Source organism: Odocoileus virginianus, unplaced genomic scaffold (assembly GCF_023699985.2).
Source record: "Odocoileus virginianus isolate 20LAN1187 ecotype Illinois unplaced genomic scaffold, Ovbor_1.2 Unplaced_Contig_5, whole genome shotgun sequence".
Classification (NCBI taxonomy): domain Eukaryota; kingdom Metazoa; phylum Chordata; class Mammalia; order Artiodactyla; family Cervidae; genus Odocoileus; species Odocoileus virginianus.
In genome coordinates, this window is record NW_027224322.1 from 1,846,118 (window position 1) to 1,865,778 (window position 19,661).

Below are 19,661 nucleotides of genomic sequence, written 5' to 3' on the forward strand. Positions count from 1 at the left end.
TAGAAGTTACAAGTCAAGTATCCTTAAGGTAAGAACCGGCACCAACAATACAAGGAAAATTTCATCATACATAAAAGGAGTGATGCTGAAGCTCCAAAACTCTGGCCACCTGATGTGAAGGGCCAACTCACTGGAAAAGACCCTGGTGCTGGGAAAGACTGAGGGCAGGAGAAGGGGGAGACAGAGGATGAGATGGTTGGATGGCATCACTGACTCAGTGGACATGAGTCTGAGCAAACTCCAGGAGACAGTGGAGGACAGAGGAGCCTGGTGTGCTGCAGTCCATGGGGTCGCAAAGAGTCGGACATGACTTAGTGATTGAACAACAAAAGGGTAACTCTATTAGGAATGTGCAGCAATTCTAAATGTGTCTAAGTCTAATAATGCAACCTCAAGATATACACGAAACAAAACCTGACAGAACTAGAGGAACAAACCCACAGACAGCGGCAGCCTCCCCCAGACCTCTCACGGCAAGCTGACAGCAGAAGCAAACAAGTCAGTGAGGAGACAGACCGTCTGAATGACGCGACTGACAGATTTCCTTTCAAGGACACTACAGGAGCCTGGCACACGATGGGCAGAACGGCCTTCTCCTCCAGGACCATGAACCGCCACCAAGGTGACCAACGCTGGGCCGAAAAATCAGTCTCAGCCACTTTCCAAGGACTGAAATCACAAGGCTGTTTGTGACCAGAGAAGAGTTAAGCCAGAAATCAGCAACAAGAAGACCACTAGAAAGACTCCGACTGTTTTTAAATTATCTAATATAATTCAAATTAGCACAATAGCCAAAAAAGAAATCAGATTAAAATTAGAAAATATTTTGAATTGAATGATAATGAAAACAAAACATTAAGAACTATGAGATCCAGCTAATTAAGCTAAATTTGGAGGGCAATGTGACCAGGTTTACATGCATATATTCAAAAGCAAGATAGGCTGAAAATCAATAATCCACCCACTCATACTAAGAAGTTAGAAAAACAGCAAATGAAAGGGAAAAAATAAGGAGCAGTCATCAGTGAATGGAATGTACAGCAGTACAAGCAAGAAGCTGGTTCCCTGAATGATGAACTTCTTTCAAGAGTCTGAAATAGAAGGAGGGAAAACGCCAGGACAGTAACAGGATGAAGAAGGGGTCTGGGGCCCCCACCAATGTGATCAATGTGATCTAATTAAAAACACATGAATAACTTCATGCCATGAAATTAGAAAATATGAAACGGAGGCAAATTCTTTAATAAACACAACTTTGAAAACCCAAGAAGAAACAGAATCCTGAATATTCTGCATCTATGAAGGAAAGTTATGATGAGAAACATTTCCGCACGGCTCCACCAATCAAGCCTTCTTAACGCTGTAGCAAGGAGCAATGATAACCTTGAGCAAACCCTTCCAGAGAATTAAAATGAGGACCCCCACTCAACTTAGTGCTTGATCTCAGCATGATCTTGCTGATAAATGTGACTAGGATACTACAAGAAAGAAAAATTACAATCTCATCTCTCAGGAATATAAATAAAAAATCCTAAACACGTGAATTAGGTTCAGCTACACACGCAGAGGACAAAGCACACATGTAGGACTTATCCCGGAAATCAAGGTTGGCCTGCCACTAGAAAATCAATCAATGTAATTTTTATGACCATATTAACAGAAAGAGGAAATCACCCATGACCAAAAATGTGATAACACTCAACATCCATTCTCAACAGCAGCTCCTTGGAAACTACTAATAAAATGGAACTTCCCTGATCTGGGAAAGAGAATCTATGACTAACCCGGCCAACTTAACGCTTTGGTGAATTACTGAGAACTTTCTCTGTGAGATCAGAAACAAGAGAAGGATGAGCACTGTCACAACATCTATCCAACCATGAACTAGAGATGCACCCAACGTAGTAACGTTAAAAAAAAGGTATAAAGATTAGAAAGAAACGAAACTGTCACTCTTTGCTAGCATGCATTTCCCTTCTCGCAAGGGAATTGTAAATGCCCGTTTTCCACACAGCTCTGAGACCCCCGTGCTTCCCGCAGTCACCACGATGCTGGCGCGGCTGCTGCGCCTCTGTTTCCCACATCTGCCAGTTTAGAATTCAGTGGCGTGGCTGGGTTGTGTTAGTTTTCCTTATGCTTCCTACTGTTTATGATAACTGGCAGTGGCTTTTCACTTACATTACTGACACAAAGTTTCCTTTTCAAATAAATTTGTGAAAAAAAAAAGGTACCGCATTTTTTTAATGCCAAACGGCAGGGCACCTGACCTGCAGCTGTGACCTGATGGCAAGGTGCCCGTGGAGCACTTGAGTACTGCCTCTGCTCACTCGGGTTCTGCAGGCGCCAGCGCCTTCATGCGTTTACCCCGTTTGTTTGTTAGTTCAATGATTTATTCCGCTAAAAAGTCACTGAGTGCATACTACGCGCCAGAGCTGTCCCAGGCCCTGGGAACAAAGCCGTGAGTGAACAGACAAGAATCCCTGGCCTCAGTCAGGCAGTAACATCACAGTGGGAGGAAATAGAAAATAAACAGAAGGTAAAACGGAGAATCTTAAATGACGGTGGCAACTGCTGTGGAGAAAACTGAATTCCCAAAAGAGAGTAGGGCAGAGCCGCTGTGAGCTGGGGGAGCTAAAGGTCAAGTCCTGGCCATGGTCCAGGAGGATCCTGCTGAGAAGGTGACGGGTGAGCAAAGACCTGCAGGGGCGAGGTGGGTGGATGGGGTGCCGGGGGAGGACCACACAGGTCCACACAGGGATGCAGAGTGAGGCTCAGCGCTCCTGGGACGTTCACGAGGTAGGAAGGAGGCCCCTGCGGCTGGAGCAGAGGGAGGGAGAGAGGGCCCTGGCTGCCAAGAGGGCTTGGCCTGTCCTCTGCAGGATACAGGGAGGAAAGAGGATGCGCGATGTGCCTGGTGGGAACGTCCTGGCCTCTGGTCACAGAACAGACTGCACGTGGTGCAGGCGGCAGAGCAGTTAGCTGGGAGGCTGAAAGGGGCACGGGTGGGAGGCATGCCGGTCTGCACCAGGGCAGTCAGCACCAATGCTCTAAACTTTGGTGGTCAGACTATGGACGGAGCCAAGTCTACTGAACTTCTGTATTCTGTCGCAGTCTGTTGTACCAGAAAGTGAGAAAGCGGTCGGCTGACTTCTAGGTTTCTGGCCTCAGGAGCTGGAACCCCGGAGCTGGACGTGGCAGGATGAGCTCAAGCAGGATGGCGGTGGTCACCACGTGGGGGCAGCCCTGATGCCAGGCTTGTCGAGGCCGCTGGGTCACCACGTGAGGGGCAGGGACAGCACTCGGGGACAAGGCCCCCGGCCTGACAGAGCAGTGTGGAGGCAGCAGCTGCGGTGAGGGGCCTGCCAGCTCCCCTCAGACAGGGGACGTGAAACAGACGCGCGCATCAGGAGGAAAGAAACGTGCCCAAAAAGGAACTGCAGGGACCCCGAGTGACAGCTTTACACTCTCACGGTCCTTCCCAGACACCTATGCTGAAAGGCACTTCGAAAGTCGCCAAAGAACTTACTTAAAAGCAAACGCCAAGAATCTCAAGTAAGAAGGAAAGCGTGGATGTCCTCGGGCCCCAGTCAGTGCTGTGCTTGCAATGCAGGCACAAGTCAGAGCATTACAGTCACACAGGAATACTGAACTAAGACATCAACTCGTCTGCGCACCGACGGCCCTTGCCAGAGAACCGCATGGCCAGAGGAGCCTGGTGGGCTACAGGCCATGGGATGCTGCGAAGAGTCAGACAGGACTGAGCAACTAACACACAGGAGCACTGAACGCTCAGCTCGAAGCTCTGATGTAAATACAGTCATCCTGCGCCTCTGCCGATAACCAATTACCGCCGCCGCGGACGTTCTCACTACCCCACTGGATCCGTGACTCAGAGGAGCGATCACTGCTGGCCAGGTTCCAACACAGAGCTTTCAGAGCCCCCCAGGTTTACCCAGTCCTGCCTCAACGATTCTTCACGCCACTCTGAACGAAGCCTGCCGACCTGCCTGGCTCTCACGCCTGCCCTCATCCTCCCTGAGGGCGCCCGTCCACCCTAGGCCTCTGCAGAAACGCAGACCTCCCCTCCTCATGGAGGATGCACCATGACGCCAGGAGTGAGAGCCGACGGGAAAGGACAGAGATAAGAACTGAGGAACAGATGACAGGCCGGCTCAGATGGCTGCCTGGGAGAGCGGCGCCCTGCGTGCGCCCTGCCACTCGAGAAGCTGCGGCAACACAGCAGTGAACGGGGAGAGAATTATTTCAGCAGAAATGGAGCTCACTCACGGAAACAGACCCACAGAGAGCACTCTCCAGAACTGACCGCACAGGCTGTCTGACACCCGCTGCCCAACGGCCTTACCTCTGTGAACTCCTGGAAGACCCGGTCACTCTGGTGGGCGCCAACGGTCACCTCTGGAAGGAAGACAGGGACGGACGTGTAATTCAGCACCTCCAACTTATCCTGAACCCTGGAGAGTCAGACAGATGTCAGACAGACTGAACATCAAAATCAATACAGTAATATCAATAATACAATAAACCCTGGAAAGTCGGACAGATGTCAGACAGACCGAACATCAAAATCAATACAGTAACATCAATAATCAATACAATAAACCGTGGAAAGTCAGACAGATGTCAGACAGACCGAACATCAAAATCAATACAGTAGCATCAATAATCAATACGGCACACTAAACATCAAAGTCAATACAATAAAGTAGGCTATTAGGCTGATTGTTTAAAACATCCACCCCCTTCATCTCAGAAGCCAAGCTCGCCCCAAACACCCTGTGGGGCTGTGGGAGCCACGCTCCCAACACCACTCTCAGAACAGTCTTTTAAGAGTCCCACGGCCACAGGTGACTCCCTTTGGGGAAAGGACATAGATTTGAAAACATAAAGAAGGATCTGGGTGTGCTTTAAATACAGACACAGCAGGAATACAAAGGTAAGAGCCAGCACCACCTATTACAAGGCTGCTCGCGTGGTCGGCGCCCATGAAAAACCTGCATGACCGATGAAGGCTGAGGGACAGAGGCTGGAACGCCACTGCCAGCTCAGCACTCTGCCCGGAGGCCCCCACCGTGTGGGGACCGATTCTTCCAGGAGTGGGGGCTGATCAGGGCGACATGGAGGAGGCTGGGGAGGCGAGAATCCCCGTGGGACGCCTGCTGCACCCCTGCTTTTCTCAGCACTGAGACACACAATCAGAGGACTCGCTCCCTGTCTCACCATTTTACTCTGAAGGCTAAAATGTTTATGTTTTGTTAGAATTTGCTTACTTTAAATTAAATTTACTCTGACTATAACCACTAGAAGATGAAAAGCATTTTGAGTGCTTTTAGGAAGAAACGTTAAGTCTCCTTTCTTTGGGTTCAAAATCAAGAAAATGATTATTTTAAAAGGCTCCTTTCCCATTAATGACTTATAATGGCAGAAGATGCCTCCGCTTAAATGGCCCAGATGGAAGCTCTCTAAGTGGGTCTGGCTCTTGGCCACGCTGTGAGGACCCTGGGTGGACTTGGTCCCTCCACCCGGGGACCACAGTGCACTGAGAACCTGACCAGGCTGCACTCGAGCTACCAGGAGGCGGGAGCACGTCCCAGTGTCACGCGTGGGAGGACGACGACCCTGTGACCAAACGCCACCCCCAGGGAAGGCTGCTGGGATGACGCTTTCCTCAATGTGTTCACATGGACTTCACTGGTCGTGCACAGCTATCACATTCACACTCAAACATGAGAGTTTTCTCTTCCTTTTAACTGCAAACTGGTTACAGAATATCTTTCATAAGCTTGTATCAATAAAGTACATGTCTTTACTTTTAACACAAATATAATTATTCTATACTTATTATATGCTGATGTGCTCAGTTATGGCCAACTCTTTGCGACCCCATGGACTGTAGCCTGCCAGGCTCCTCTGTCCATGGATTTTCCAGGCAAGAATACTGGAGTGGGTTGCCATTTCCTTCTCCAATACTTATTATATAGTAAGGATAATTTTTAAAGTGATCTCACTGTAAACAATTTCATATAAAAATGAATCTTGTGTTTTAAATGTTAATAAATACCAAACTGGGGTATGGTTTGGTTTTCTCTATAGTTTGAAACCTAAAAACATATTGAAGAATTGAAAAGAACAAACTGGCCTAGGACAGTGGGTAACAGAGACCAACAGCGCCACCTACAGTTAATCTGGAAGAACTACAGTTTACACACCCCCTTACAAAAAGGGTGGTGTTTGGTCACTAAGTCCTGCCCGACTCTTTTTGCAACACCATGGACCACAGCCTACCAGGCTCCTCTGTTCCTCTGTCCGTGGGATCTGCCAGGCAAGAACACTCAAGTGAGTCGCCATTTCCGTCTCCAGGGGATCTTCCTGACCAGGGACTGAACCAGCCTCTCCTGCACTGGTAGGCAGATTCTTTACCACTGAGCCACCTGAGAAGCTCTCAAAGAGGGTGTATCTTTAAACAAATATCTTCAAACTATTTTTGAAGATTAAAAAAATAATCTGTAGAGACTGTTCTACCACATATTCAAACTTGTCTAAACTGCTCTTTCACTCTCTATGAGCTTCAATGATGACTAAGAAGAGCCCGAGGAGCCCATCTCCCGTAAACCCAACTCTCAGTCTCCAGAAACTACAGACACATTCCAGACTGAAGATAAGCGGGGAACGGACACAACAGGACGCATTTTATGACTCAGGAAGCTAATGCAGGGAGAGAAAGCATTCTGTGCACGGGGCATTTAGTCTACTGAAGGAGACTGAGAACACTGCTGGCACGGCCTCTTCACGTCACAGGCCAAGGTGTCCCCGTGAGAAGACAGAGCGTCCCCGGGCCCGGTTCACAAAGCCAGGGCTCTGCCACACAACTCCAAACAACAGTGAGGCCAAAGGGAAAGAGAAAAACAGAAAATTATGGCTTACGACTCATCTGTTTCCCGATCAACGGAGTGCTTACACTTTCTCCTAAAACATGTCTATCTTTTAGCTTCTCCTGAATGGCAAAGTTCTGTGTGAAACCCTACACTCTGATACCAAACTCCTACCCTCCAGTTTTCGTAGCACTGGAATTCCCTATTAGAAAGACATCCTCCAGAAGTCATAGGAAACACACGTCCCAGAGATGAACAAGAAGGGAGCCCCAGCTCTGGAGGAGGTGGGCCCTGAGTCCCACGTGGAGAAGGCCTGACTGGGAGCTCGTCCCCAGCACAAAAATGAAGCAAGCAGGGCAGCAGTGGTCAGTTACGGATTATGGATGTGAACACAAAACGCTATCAAGGTTGAATAGGTACTCACACATACAAGATTACACACCGACACACATTCTGAGATGTAAAAAAATGCCCTAAACCAATAATCTGGTTAGGTTCTGAACAAAATGAGTATAGCTGGTAAATGGCAGGTTTACTATAATTATCTTAGAAAATGGTCATAATTTCGCTTGAGTCTCCCACATTAAGAAATGGCACTTAAGTGAAAATAAGCAGAATTACCATTGTAAATTGTTATGAATTATCCTTGGGAGGCAGAGGAGAAAAAACTGGGAGAAGGAAAAAGCAATACCATTGATGAAGAAATGAAAAGTTACCCTATGTCACCCAGTCTTGGCAGGATGTCAGGGCGCCAGGACAGTCACCGTGTGGACATGTTTTTCATGTCCTCTGCCCAGAAGGAGCTGGTACTGACAAGACTCACACACACACCCACGTCAAACGAAAGCCAGGAAACGTCAGAAGGGCATAAGGAGAAAAGAAGGTGCACAGAGCGTGGTCAGGAGAACGCGCAGGTCTTGAGGGAATTACTGGGCAGGTGGGGAGGAGACAGGTTCAGGAGACCGTCTGCATCCTGATGGCAGAGGCAGAAGCAGATAACGAGGACTCTGAATTAATTCTGGGAAATGGAACTTGGATTCACGCCTGAACAGTCACGCCGCGGAAAGGTTCTGAGTAAAGGAAACACAGGGTCACTGTGACACTCGTGAAGATTAGCTGGCGGGCAGACACACAGGGATGGGTGGGATGAAGAACAATGAACGGGAAGCAGAGATCCAGAACCAGGGGCAGAGATCCAGAACCAGGGGCTGCACCCCCACCCTGAGGGCAGGATCCGGGAAAGGGGCAGGGTTAGGAGGAAAAAGGTGGGTTTAGGCACATGACCCCAGAGGAGGAGGCAATGACCCCACCAGGACCCCAAACAAGACCTCCCCAACCATATAAAACACCCTAACAAATGCAAAAGACCTGAAATCACAGGAACTGTGTTCTCAGACCACAAGAGAACTAAACTAGAGGAACATTTATAGCATCAAATGCATATATTAGAAAGGAAGAAAGATCTAAAACCAATCACCTAAGCTTCTACCTTAGGAAACTGGAGAAAGAAGAGCAACTGAAGTCTAAAGGAAGCAGACTAAAAAATAATAATAATAAAAAGTGGAATAGATGTCAAGGAAACTAAAAATAAGGAAAGAGAAAAAAAGGACTTCCAGAATACAGGTTCAAGAGTGCAAGCTGGCACACATATTCTGGAGAACAATTCACAACACACAGTAGCCATAAAATGTGTTCACATAATCTGACCCATAACTCCACTTTTATATTTTAGGAAAGTAAACTGAAATGGAATGAAAATAAGTATAATATGCTCATTACTGTTATTATTAATATGAAGTGAAAATAACCTACAAGACTGATATTAAAGAAACAAAAAGGACTATGCCTATATCTCAGAGATCAACTTTTTCTGTTAAGGGCCAGATAGTATTTCAGGCTGCGAGGCCTACATATAGCTTCATATATGTACCTTCTTTTTCTTATAATCCATTAAAAACTGTGAGGACCATTCTTGGCAGCTGAGGCCTGGATAAGCCAGCAGGCCATGGTCCCCCACCTTGACTTGTGTCATTCAGAGGATTTATGCAGCGTGAGTAGCCTTTTAAAAAATGAATTTTTAAATATTTAACAAAATAGGGACATGCTCATGTTAAAAGTCACCATACAAAGACATATGCAGGATAATTTTTATTTAGAAATATAGAACATGCAAACACTTTAAGCAAGACTGGAAGAACCAGCAATAAACTCTAACCCTGCTCCCTTGGGGGCAGACCCGCCCATGATCCAGTCCAGTCTGACTTGGGTTTCCCAGCCTTCTTTCACGAGTGGCTCTGATCTCTCCCCCTTGAGCCCACAGAGCTCCTCCCCGTTACACCCTTCATCACACACGCTGGCCTCCAGAGCTCGGCCTTCCCTCCTACCCCCCGCGACCCAGGCTGCGGTCCAACAGCCCTCTCCCCAGCCCCAGACAGCATCCCGGACCGCTCCTCCGTCCTCAAGCCTCCAGCACAGCCTCCCGCCCTCGCGGCCACTCTGGACTCATGACCTGTCTCTCATCTCACTATGAAGACAGGAGCCACCTGCGGAGAGCTCTGAGAGCCCAGGTTCTGGCGCCCCTGCCTGCCTCCACCCTGGTCACTCCCCACCAGGGCCCCGTCCCCCATCCCGCCCAGCTCCGCCCAGGTCACGCCCCCACCGCGCCCCACCCCGCCAGGACTCACAGCATCCTCAGCTTGTGCAATTTGCGGTCGTTCTGATCCAGCCACGGGCCTTTGTCGTACCTCAGGTACTCAATATCCTCGACCACCTGTGCTCAGGGATTTAACACAGGTCTTAACAGAGGACACTCAGCTCACGACAAACCACAGACCCCCCGGCTGGAAGGATCATGCCCTAAGAGTCAGAAACAGAGCAGGTCAGCCTTCAGGGAAGTGAGGGGTTGAGGGGCGACCCCATGCGGGCGCTGGGCCGGCTGACCCTCGGTGGTGTGGCAATTCCCGAAGGCTGGGAGGATGGGGCAGGCGTGGGGCGTGGGCAGGCTGGAGATGGGAGGGGAGCCAGCCCTCCTCCAGATTCATTTCTTCTTATGAAACTTGACTCCAGGAGGCAAGTCTCAGCCACTAAAGCAACAACAGGACAAGAGAATACACACACTTCCTAGAGTTTCAAGAACCTACATTCCTCAGCCTGCAGTCTGGACAGCCTGACCGCCCAGGGGGGCGGCTTTTCAGACACATTCTCCCCCAAACACGCCAAACTCGGGGACCTCTTTGGGTTCTAAGAACGTGAGCACATTCAGTTACGAACGCCAATGATAAGGCGGTCTCAGAGAACACGCACTTCTCTTCCACTCTGACCCATGCCATGTAAACCCTCTGCCAGAGGAAGAGAAATCACCTGAACACGAAGAACCCGGCATCACAGACAGAGCAGCCCCGTTTCCAGGCAGAAAGAAACGCCTGAGGGAACCCCGACTGGAGCGTGGGTCCCCGCCACCGTGGAGACGGGCCTGGCCCTCCGCTCCCCGCTGCCTCCCCTCCTCCGCCCTCTGCTCCTCGGGCCCTCCCCTCCCTGCTGCCTCCGCTCCTGCGCCCTCTGATCCCCCTGCTCCCCGCGCCCTCCGCTCCCCGCTGCCTCCGCTCCTCCGCCCTCTGCTCCTCGCTGCCTCCGCTCCAGTGCCCTCCGCTCCCTGCGCCCCCCACGCCCTCTGCTCCGAGCCCTCCCCTCCTCCGCCCTCCGCTCCCGCTCCCCGCGCCCCCCACGCCCTCCGCTCCGAGCCCTCTGCTCGCCCGGGGGCGGAGCTGAGGCTCCGCTGTCACTGAGGCTGCCACCTCTGCAAAGCTGTGTGCTGTCACCACCTCCTCAACTCCAGACCAAAAAACCTGGGCTTTCTTTTAGAATTTTTAAACTTTTTAACATAAGTAACTGGCTTCTCTGTTACCTCAGCTGATAAAGAATCCGCCTGCAATGCAGGAGACCCCGGTTCGATTCCTGGGCCGGGAAGATCCCCTGGAGAAGGGAAAGGCTACCCACTCCAGCATTCTGGCCTGGAGAATTTCATGGACTCTATAGTCCATGGGGTCACAAAGAGTCAGACATGACTGAGTGATTTCACTTTCACTTTTCAGTTGATACTTAATACATAATATAAAATATGGGATTTTTTTTTAACCAAATGATGGTCATTTGCCTCAATACCATTTAAGAGATAATCCAGTTTCTTCTATTTTTATCATCATTTAAAGCACTGACTTTTCCAACGGTGAGCACACACACGCACCTGTTTCTGGACTCTATTAAACTATTATTTCTTTTATTCCTACTGCAGTGCCTTCATTACCGTAATTTTGTAATATGTTTTTACATTTGGGAAGGAAAATATTATTTTCAAAAGCTCTTTTTAAACTGGAGGATAACTGTCTTACAATGCCGTGCTGGTTTCTGAAGCACAGCACTGAGAATCCCCGTACCTGTGTGAACCCCTCCTCCCTCCCGGGCCCTGCGTCCCACCCTCCAGGTCGTCACAGAGACAGGCTGGGCTCCCTGTGTCACATACCAGCTTCCTACCAGCTGCCTTTCCAGATGTTCTGATTCCTCAAGGTCTCCTGAAAATAGCAGAGGGTGAACTGCACCCACTACTTTGGGGAAACCTGGTGTCTTAATGTGGTCGACTCCAAACACCACGATCCAGAGTCGAAACCCAAGCCCGACCTGGAGGCGGGCCTCCTTGTGCGTGGACAGTGGTTCCTCCACATCCTTGATGCCGTGAGGCGCCACCATGTTTCCTACTGAGATCCTCACGCTGCAGCAGTGGAGGGTTTACACTGAGAAAATCCACGTAAGAGTGGACCCTCACGGTTTAAACCCTGTTCAAGGGCCGACAGTCTGAATAAATCTTTCCTATTAACTAATCCAATGCTCAATTTTACCATGTGTTTAACAAAAATGCTGGTGCAGATAACCCAAAATTCCTTGCATCTTCACCCTTCCATAATTTTAAGATCCTAGCAAGTGAATAATTTAAAGGAAAAATCAAAACATCACGCTCAGAGAAATGTGATGGGGGGGCGGGGCACTTATGTCAGATCATGAAACACAGATGGTCCTAACATTAGAAGGAGCTGAACTCGTCATTTGGTTTGCAAAAACCCTATACAGGAGTTACATTTAAGAAAAATTATAAAATTTCAGCCATTTTCTTACCTTTTCTGCATCTTGAGCTTCCCACGCACTGTACTGTAAAACCTCACACTTCTCACTGTAAGAGAAGACAAGACGGCATCTCACGAGAGCCTTCCAAGTGGCTGTCACTGCACAATGAACACCCGACGGCGCGGAGCCCACTCTCAACACAAACACCTGCATTCTCTGCGCTGGCTCTCAGGGCAGGGCCGGCTGAGAACGGCAAACCCGAGGCAGGCCTGCACCCGAGGCTGGATGGTAGGAGCTGCAGGTCTGTTTTCTGACCTTCCTCTGACTGAACCGCCCCCACCGCACAGGCAGGAGGCCCGTGTTTACAGGGCAGGGACATGGGTCAGCCTCACGGCCACATAGCCACCACCAGCGGCAGCACGCGCCACAGGAGGGCAGAGGGGGGCCCAGGGCCACACAGCCACCACCAGCGGCAGCACGCGCCACAGGAGGGCAGAGGGGGGCCCAGGGCCACACAGCCACCACCAGCGGCAGCACGCGCCACAGGAGGGCAGGGGGGCTCAGGCCGCACTGGGACACATGGACGACAGCTGAGGGGGTTCGGGAGGGTGGGCAGAGGGGAGCCCAGGGCCACACAACCACCAGCAGTGGCAGCACGCGCCGCAGGAGGGCAGAGGGGAGCCCAGGGCCACACAGCCACCAGCAGCGGCAGCACGCGCCACAGGAGGGCAGGGGGGCCGAGGCCGCACTGGGACACACGGACGACAGCCGAGGGGGTTCGGGAGGGTGGGGCAGAAGGGGTGGTGGGAGGGACGTATTACTTGAGCTGCTATAATTTTGGAGAGCCCAGGGTCTGGCCGTCTGCCCTGCTGGGCAAGGATGTGAACTTTCTTGGCTCCACGGGGGGAGTCACCAGCCACCAGAGAACGAGGGCGGGGCTGGGTTCACTGCAGAGGAGGAGGCTGTCTGACCTCCAGCAGGACGCAAAGCAGCCCCCTCGGGAGCCCAGGCCCGTGTCGGGGTGAGAGCTGAGTCCCCACTCAGCTCAGGTACAGAGCGCGTGGGAGCACTGGATGAAGCAGTGGACACTGAGAACCCCTGCTGGACACTTCACCAACAGGAGGCCCCCAGGGTGAGTTCTTGAAAATTAAATGCCAGCTACAAGAAAAACCTTATTTCATCTGTAAGCCGAATCTAAGACTTCCTTTCCTGACGGCACAGCTCAACGTCCTATTTGGGACTGGCTGGGAAGCCTTTGCTCAGCAGTGACTTTGCAGCCGGAAGATCTCCACGAAGAATCTTTGGAACTGAGAGTCTAGGGTCAGCCACCTCTCTCTGACACCTCTACATATCTGCCCCGGCAAGATTCACAAAACTTTCTGCACTTCTGGCCTTGAAAATAGAGCAGTGCTTTGTTTCTACTACCCATGAGAGAAAAGCTGATCACAAGCAAGCACTGGCTTACAGCTAAAAAATTACATTCTAAAACTGCTCTTCCAAAACTGCTAGACAATACCTTGTTCACAATTTCATAGTTACTTTGAAATGTTAAATAACAAGAGCAAAACATTTTCAGGTATCAAAAAAGGCTTACGTTTTCTAAAAGTCTAAGAAATCCTACTAGAAACCTTAACATTAGTGAAACATCCTAACTGTAGCTGGACGTGACGGCAGGCAATGACTGCCGTGTGCCTGACACGGAAGGACCACAGGACGGCCGGGCAGAGACAGTGGGACTCGGTGCTCTCACTGGAGGAGGAGGGAGGGGAGAAGAAAGCTGGAAAGGGGCCCTGGGCGTTCCCACTGAACCCAAAGGCTCCTTAAGCATCAGCTTTCAAAAGGACCGACAGGCGCTGCTGAGCCTTCACATCCTGTGTGTGGACTCATGGAGTCCCTCCAGACAACCTTTCTAGGTAAACGTGGCCATTCAGTTGCCACCGAGAGTGAAAACATGAGTTCTCTAATGTTAAAACCTGTCACTGAACACAGCTTCAACTCACTTCTACTATCAAAACAGTCTAAAGATATGACAAGATAAATATTGGCTAAATAAATAAAACAAATCAACTCCCAGCCAACCAAATCAAACTGAAACGTCTGCGGTCGCTCTTGCTTATAAACGTCAGATTGAATCTCCCCAGGTGAGACCCAGAGCAATGAACCCAGAGCAATGAACAATCTCCCTGGGCTGGGGGGCCATGTGTGCAGGGCTCCTGGCTGGCTCATAAACCCACTGCGCCCCCGCTCACCTCATCTCAGGCAGGAAGGCTCCCTTATAGGCATTCTCGATGTCTTGAAGGTAGGCGGAGGTGATCTTCATCTCATGTGGCTAAATGAAAGCAGAAAGCAAATGTGGGAAACGTCCAGACTTCCTTTCTTTCTCCCGTGCTTACGTAAAGTGTGAGACAATCAACCAACACACTGTTCCCAGGACGACTCGTGTGGGGTGGGAAACGTCCAGACTTCCTTTCTTTCTCCCGTGCTTACGTAAAGTGTGAGACAATCAACCAACACACTGTTCCCAGGACGACTCGTGTGGGGTGCTGCGGGCGCTGGGGGTGACAGGGAGGGGCTGCAGTGCCAGTTCTAACAGTCCCCCTCCTGCGCACAGAGGGCGGGAGTCTGCCCAGGGAGACCTGGGGTGCGACCTTCTCTTCCCAGACTCTGAGATGTGACTGCGAGCGGCTACAGCGCCTGCCCCTGTTGCACGTGCCTGCGTGCAGGGAATGAGAGATGACAGGCTGCAGCCGGGGAGGGCCCACCTCTTCCCCATCCTCACACCCTCCTGTCACCAACTGGCTCCCCACCCCTGCCGTACCACTCACCCCACCCCTCCCACCTTCCCAATCTCACTTCCCTTTCACATGAAGCTTGCCAAGTACGGAAATGTACACTTCCAATCATGAGTGGCAACTTTCTGCACTGAAAACCTCTTAGTTTAGCAATGCTGAAGGCTAGATTATCTTTCACCATGTTCAAGATTCTTCGTGGCATTTGCATGTTTTATTTCCTTGTTTACTATTAGTATCCACCATAGGAATACACATCTAAAAATGACATGATGTTTCTTTGATAAAATGTCTCCTTTTCTTAGACACAGTGGAAGTTTTAGCTGGTGACACTATTCATCAAGTACTGGAAAACAAAAATGTTAATAGGTCTAATATGTTCTTCTAAATTGCCTCTGAAATATTGCTATCCAGATAACAAGAGTTATCTAGAGAACTGTAAATATTAATATACAACTTCCTATTTCTTGGTAAATGTTACTTTAATAAGCAAGTGTTCCCTAAAGTGATAAATACTTCTGACTTGTAGTTCCCTTCTTTGGCCACCAGGTGGAACACTCTCCAAAGTATAAACCACATGGCACACTCAGGAGTAACCGCTCCAAGGTGCAGCCAGGTCACCGGCAGAGACCCGGTATCCCGAGCATGCTCACTGCTGATCGGGGGAGGGGAGAGAGTGACCACAGGCTCTTTGAGCCGCGTCAAGGGCGCCTGAGCATCTCTGCCGCCCTGGAGAGGAACAACCCTGAGAGGCACTAGCTGAGCACCCACGTGAGAGCCCAGGACAGACCCTGGGACAAGAGATACACAGGCCTAAGTCCTTGTTGTCGTCACAGTGTCAAAAAGACAGTGTTTCCTCCCATGAAGAAACACTCTCAGTGGGAGTGATCTTTCCAACAATGCCTAGTTGTAAGGGCAAGAACGGGCCTGGTCACCCTGCACCCCGCTGGCAGGACCAACTTCAAATTGCAGGGCTTCCAAGACCGACTGTCTGAGCACCACTAAGGCAGTGAATGGATGTGTGTGGAGATCCCTTTCTGGGGTCACAGAGTCACTGAGCAGGAGAAAGAGGACGAGGGGCCCAACCCCGTTAGACGTGAGAGGCAAACTCAAAGGGTGTCAGAGACCATTCTCCACTTGCAGGAAGCAGCAGAGCATGACAAGCCCATCGAAAGCAGAAAGGGAGGTCCCGTCAGGAGGCACGTGCGTCCTCGGTCACTTGTGTTCAGGTGACACAGGCACGGGGGGGAGGGCAGGGTGCACTGGGCCAGGGGGCCCCGGGGAGCAGGGAGCAAGCAGGACCGCCTGCAGTCCACCACACCAGCAGCCGTGGGCAGGCACGCACGCACCCAGGCCCCCGTGGGGGCCATCAGTGAGCCAGTCTCCCACCACGTGTGAACACCACCACCGTGAAGGCCGACACAGAGAGGCGGGTCTAGGACAGGAAGGCTGAGTTACGTTTCCCTTCTTCTGGATCCGGCTCTGGAGCTCGGGGACCGGCACGTCCACGTAGACGACCACGTGGGGGGGCAGGTACTCACAGATGGTGACCTTCTTCACCTGGTTGTAGTGGTCCACACCTGGCGGGAGAGAAGCCCCAGCTGTCAGCCAGCGGTCCAGACAGGCTGCAGACACACGTCCCTCTCAGATCAGGGGACAAGGGCACAGGCAGCTCTCAGAGCTGCACGCCACCCTGCAGCCACATGTCAGTCACGGCCACAACCGCCGGCTGCATACACATCACGCTGGCACATGGCACCCACAGTCACCCTCCATGCAGTGCTTCCCCTATCACCACAGACCACAGCATCAGGCCACCGGAACTAGCTGACTATCCCACAGTCAAGGGCTTCCCTGGTGGCCCGGTGGTCAAGAACCTGCCAGCCAATGGAGGAAATGCAGGTTTGATCCTTCGGTCTGGAAGATCCCCTGGAGGAGGAAATGGCTACCCATGCCAGGATTCTTGCCTGGAGAATCCCATGGACAGAGGCGCCTGGTGGGCTACAGTCCATTGGGTCTCAAAGTGTCAGATGTGACTGAGCGACTAAACAAGAATAATCCAAAGTCAGACACTGGGATTTGAGCCCAGCCTAGTGACACTCTCACTTCACTTTCAGAGCTCTCTGCAGGCCTGCTCTGCATGGGAGGTGCAATGGGTAGCCCCATCGGCCTGGTGGGTCCACTCTTCCTCTCCCACAGGCTCGCCATGGGCACGTCCTGGGTGCCTCTGGCCCAGCAGGTGCTGCACTGCCCGCTGCGGACCTTCCTCTTGTGGTGCCCGGTCCAACCCCAACTTCCTGCCAAGGGTCTCCATCTAGACCTCTCGTCCCTGAACACATCCTTCAGACAAACGATCTCAAACTGAAGCACACGTCTCCCTCGCCTAACCCCGAGGGGGTCCCCTGCACTCTCAGGAAGAACCCAGGGCCCACCCCCTGTGCGCCCCCACCCCCAGCACCGGGCCCCTCTCTGAGCCTCGCCAGCGCCCGCAGCACATGCCGCTCCCTCGAGGGCAGCACCGTGGCTCGCCCAGGGCTCCCTGCTCAGGGGCGCTGCCCCCGACACCCCATCTCCACGCGGTCAGCCGCTCCCCAGGCTCCCTCGCTCCTCGTGGCCAGGTTAACTGCAACCAGGAGCCTTTCTCCGTGTCTACTGGCCACTTGTCAGACCTTCACCACGCAGTACTGCTGTCACTGAACGCACCAGAACAGCACGTGGGAGAGGCGGCGGCCTTCACAGGGCCAGGAATGAGCCGTGGTGGCTGCAGGCAGGGAGGCTCCAGGACAGGCCGTTCAGTGAGACAGTCTGCGGAGGCTCTCCACTGTGCTCTCATGGGGAGAGAAGACTTCAGGAGGGAAAGAGGCGGACAGGGACTGGCTTTTCCTGAGGAACAGCGTCATTCATCTACTTATTAACAACAGACATTCACAGAACGTGTACCAGCTGCAGGGTGGGTGTAGCAGGACCTTTACAAAGCCACCCCTGTGCCCACAAGGCCAGCCTGCTGCCGACTCACACTGCTTCCGGATGAAGCCCTGGCGGTACATTGCCTCCAGGAAGACAAAATCACTGTAGATGGAGCGCTCCAACACCACACCCTGTCCTGTTTGAAAATGTGGAAACAAAATCAGAATCAGAAAATAATTACAGCAGTGAAAATCAGTCTGTTCACTTTAGAAATGGAAAAAAATTATTTACAACTCCATTTCCATACCAAACATTTTCAAAAGAACACATATCATATATGCACTTCTAAGCGGAAAATTATTTTCTAAAACTAGAATACTTATCCACTTCAGGAATACAATGTTCTGTTTCGCTCTTTCACAGATCCAACAGAAACATCAGCTAACAGAGAAAGGACACTGGTTTTTGAAATGTAGATTCCCCGCCCCCATCCCAGGGTCAGCCCCGCACCACACCATCATGAATCTCAGGTATGATCTAATTGGAAAGCCAGAACTTGCCTCATCAAATACCCCTTAAAAACATCTAGGCAATCTAGAACGACTGAACTCCAGAAGGGGCCCGAGCGCAGCCTGCGCCCAACAGCTGTCCGCGCAGGGACACGCACCTGTGCTCAGCAGGTGCTCCAGGGCGTCCGCGTACTGCAGCAGGCGGCTGGCGTACAGCCAGGCCTGCAGGCGGTAGCTGTGGCCGTCGTTGCTTTTCGGGTCGTCGTAAAACTTCTCCAAACTGCAGTTGCCACTGAACTGCACAGGCAGGGGCTTCCCGTCCCCTGTGGTGCTGTCTGCGTAGTGGATCCCCGCCTCGGGAAAGTGCCTCAGGCCTGAAGAGACACGCCACCAGACGAAACGTGATGCGGGGACGTCACACCCCGCAGAGCAGCGGAGACCCAGCTGAACACCGTCCCTGCGGCCGGTCGGCTGAGACCCGGGGAAAGTTACCCTGATGCCTGCGTTCCTGGTGCGCAGACGGGAACACACGAGACCCTGGAGACAACGTGTGCCCAGGGCTGAGGACAGCAGGTCCCCCGCAGCCTTGTGTGAGCTCCTCCCGAGAGGGAGAGCCGCCCGTACGTGTGGGCATCTGCTGCATGCACGTGGGCATTGGCCCCTCAAAAACTAGAGAAGGGGCTTGGACAACACTGGCCCAGAGCCAGAACCGGGGCAACAGCTGGCTCTGCACCATGCAGCTGCGTGCCACCACCTCCTACTGAGGGAACATGTCTGTGAGTGAGAGGGGACCATTGGCCCTGCTCCAGGGGCGGTTACACAAGTGAGACTGCTCACATGAACGTGCTCAGCTTACATCATCAACATAAAATCCCAGTCCAAACTCGCAACCAGCTTGGACTTCAAAAATTTCCCTTATCTGGAAGATTAAAAACAGCTTTTTCAACAAGTATTTCAAAAATGTAAAATACCTACCTTCGGCCCAATTCTACCTACTCAATATGAAAATAAAATCACACCCAGATAAGGGACTGTTTACCTGCATAACACAAGCTCATACCTAGTTTCTCGGCTACTTCTTTCGCAAGTTTGCTTTTTCCAGAACATATATTGCCATCCACAGTTATCAGTTTGCTGTTTGCTGTCATCTTTTTGGTTGTTCTTTCACCAAGTATGAACGCCAATGGGCCATACTGCAGCTTGCACTGGACACTTGTATGAATTCCTCCCTGAAAAACACACATAACACATCACCACGTGAGCATCCTGGTTACAGCAGGCATTAGCAACTATTAGACATTAATGCCAAGAAGACCCTCGGTGACAAAAAAACCAACATTGACATCTTTACAAACTATTAGTTTAATTACCATCTTCCAGCCCCACCCTGAACATAAGTTCATAAAGGCAGGAGATTGTTTTGACCACTGCTAAATCCTCAGGGCCTGGAA

The 19,661-nt window shown here is 51.3% G+C and overlaps 1 protein-coding gene across 1 annotated transcript in view; it reads right to left on the bottom strand.

Annotated features, from left to right (window-relative positions):
• The window catches only part of NDUFA10 (NADH:ubiquinone oxidoreductase subunit A10), a 35,959-nt gene that overhangs the window by 11,585 nt on the left and 4,713 nt on the right, over positions 1 to 19,661 (bottom strand). Inside the window, exons 2-9 of the mRNA XM_070463663.1 lie at positions 19,271 to 19,439; positions 18,369 to 18,584; positions 17,811 to 17,897; positions 16,253 to 16,374; positions 14,255 to 14,334; positions 12,057 to 12,111; positions 9,575 to 9,660; positions 4,364 to 4,472 (exon numbers count right to left, since the gene is read on the bottom strand). Coding sequence (XP_070319764.1) covers positions 4,364 to 4,472; positions 9,575 to 9,660; positions 12,057 to 12,111; positions 14,255 to 14,334; positions 16,253 to 16,374; positions 17,811 to 17,897; positions 18,369 to 18,584; positions 19,271 to 19,439 — 924 coding nt within the window. The remainder of the gene's footprint in view (positions 1 to 4,363; positions 4,473 to 9,574; positions 9,661 to 12,056; positions 12,112 to 14,254; positions 14,335 to 16,252; positions 16,375 to 17,810; positions 17,898 to 18,368; positions 18,585 to 19,270; positions 19,440 to 19,661) is intronic.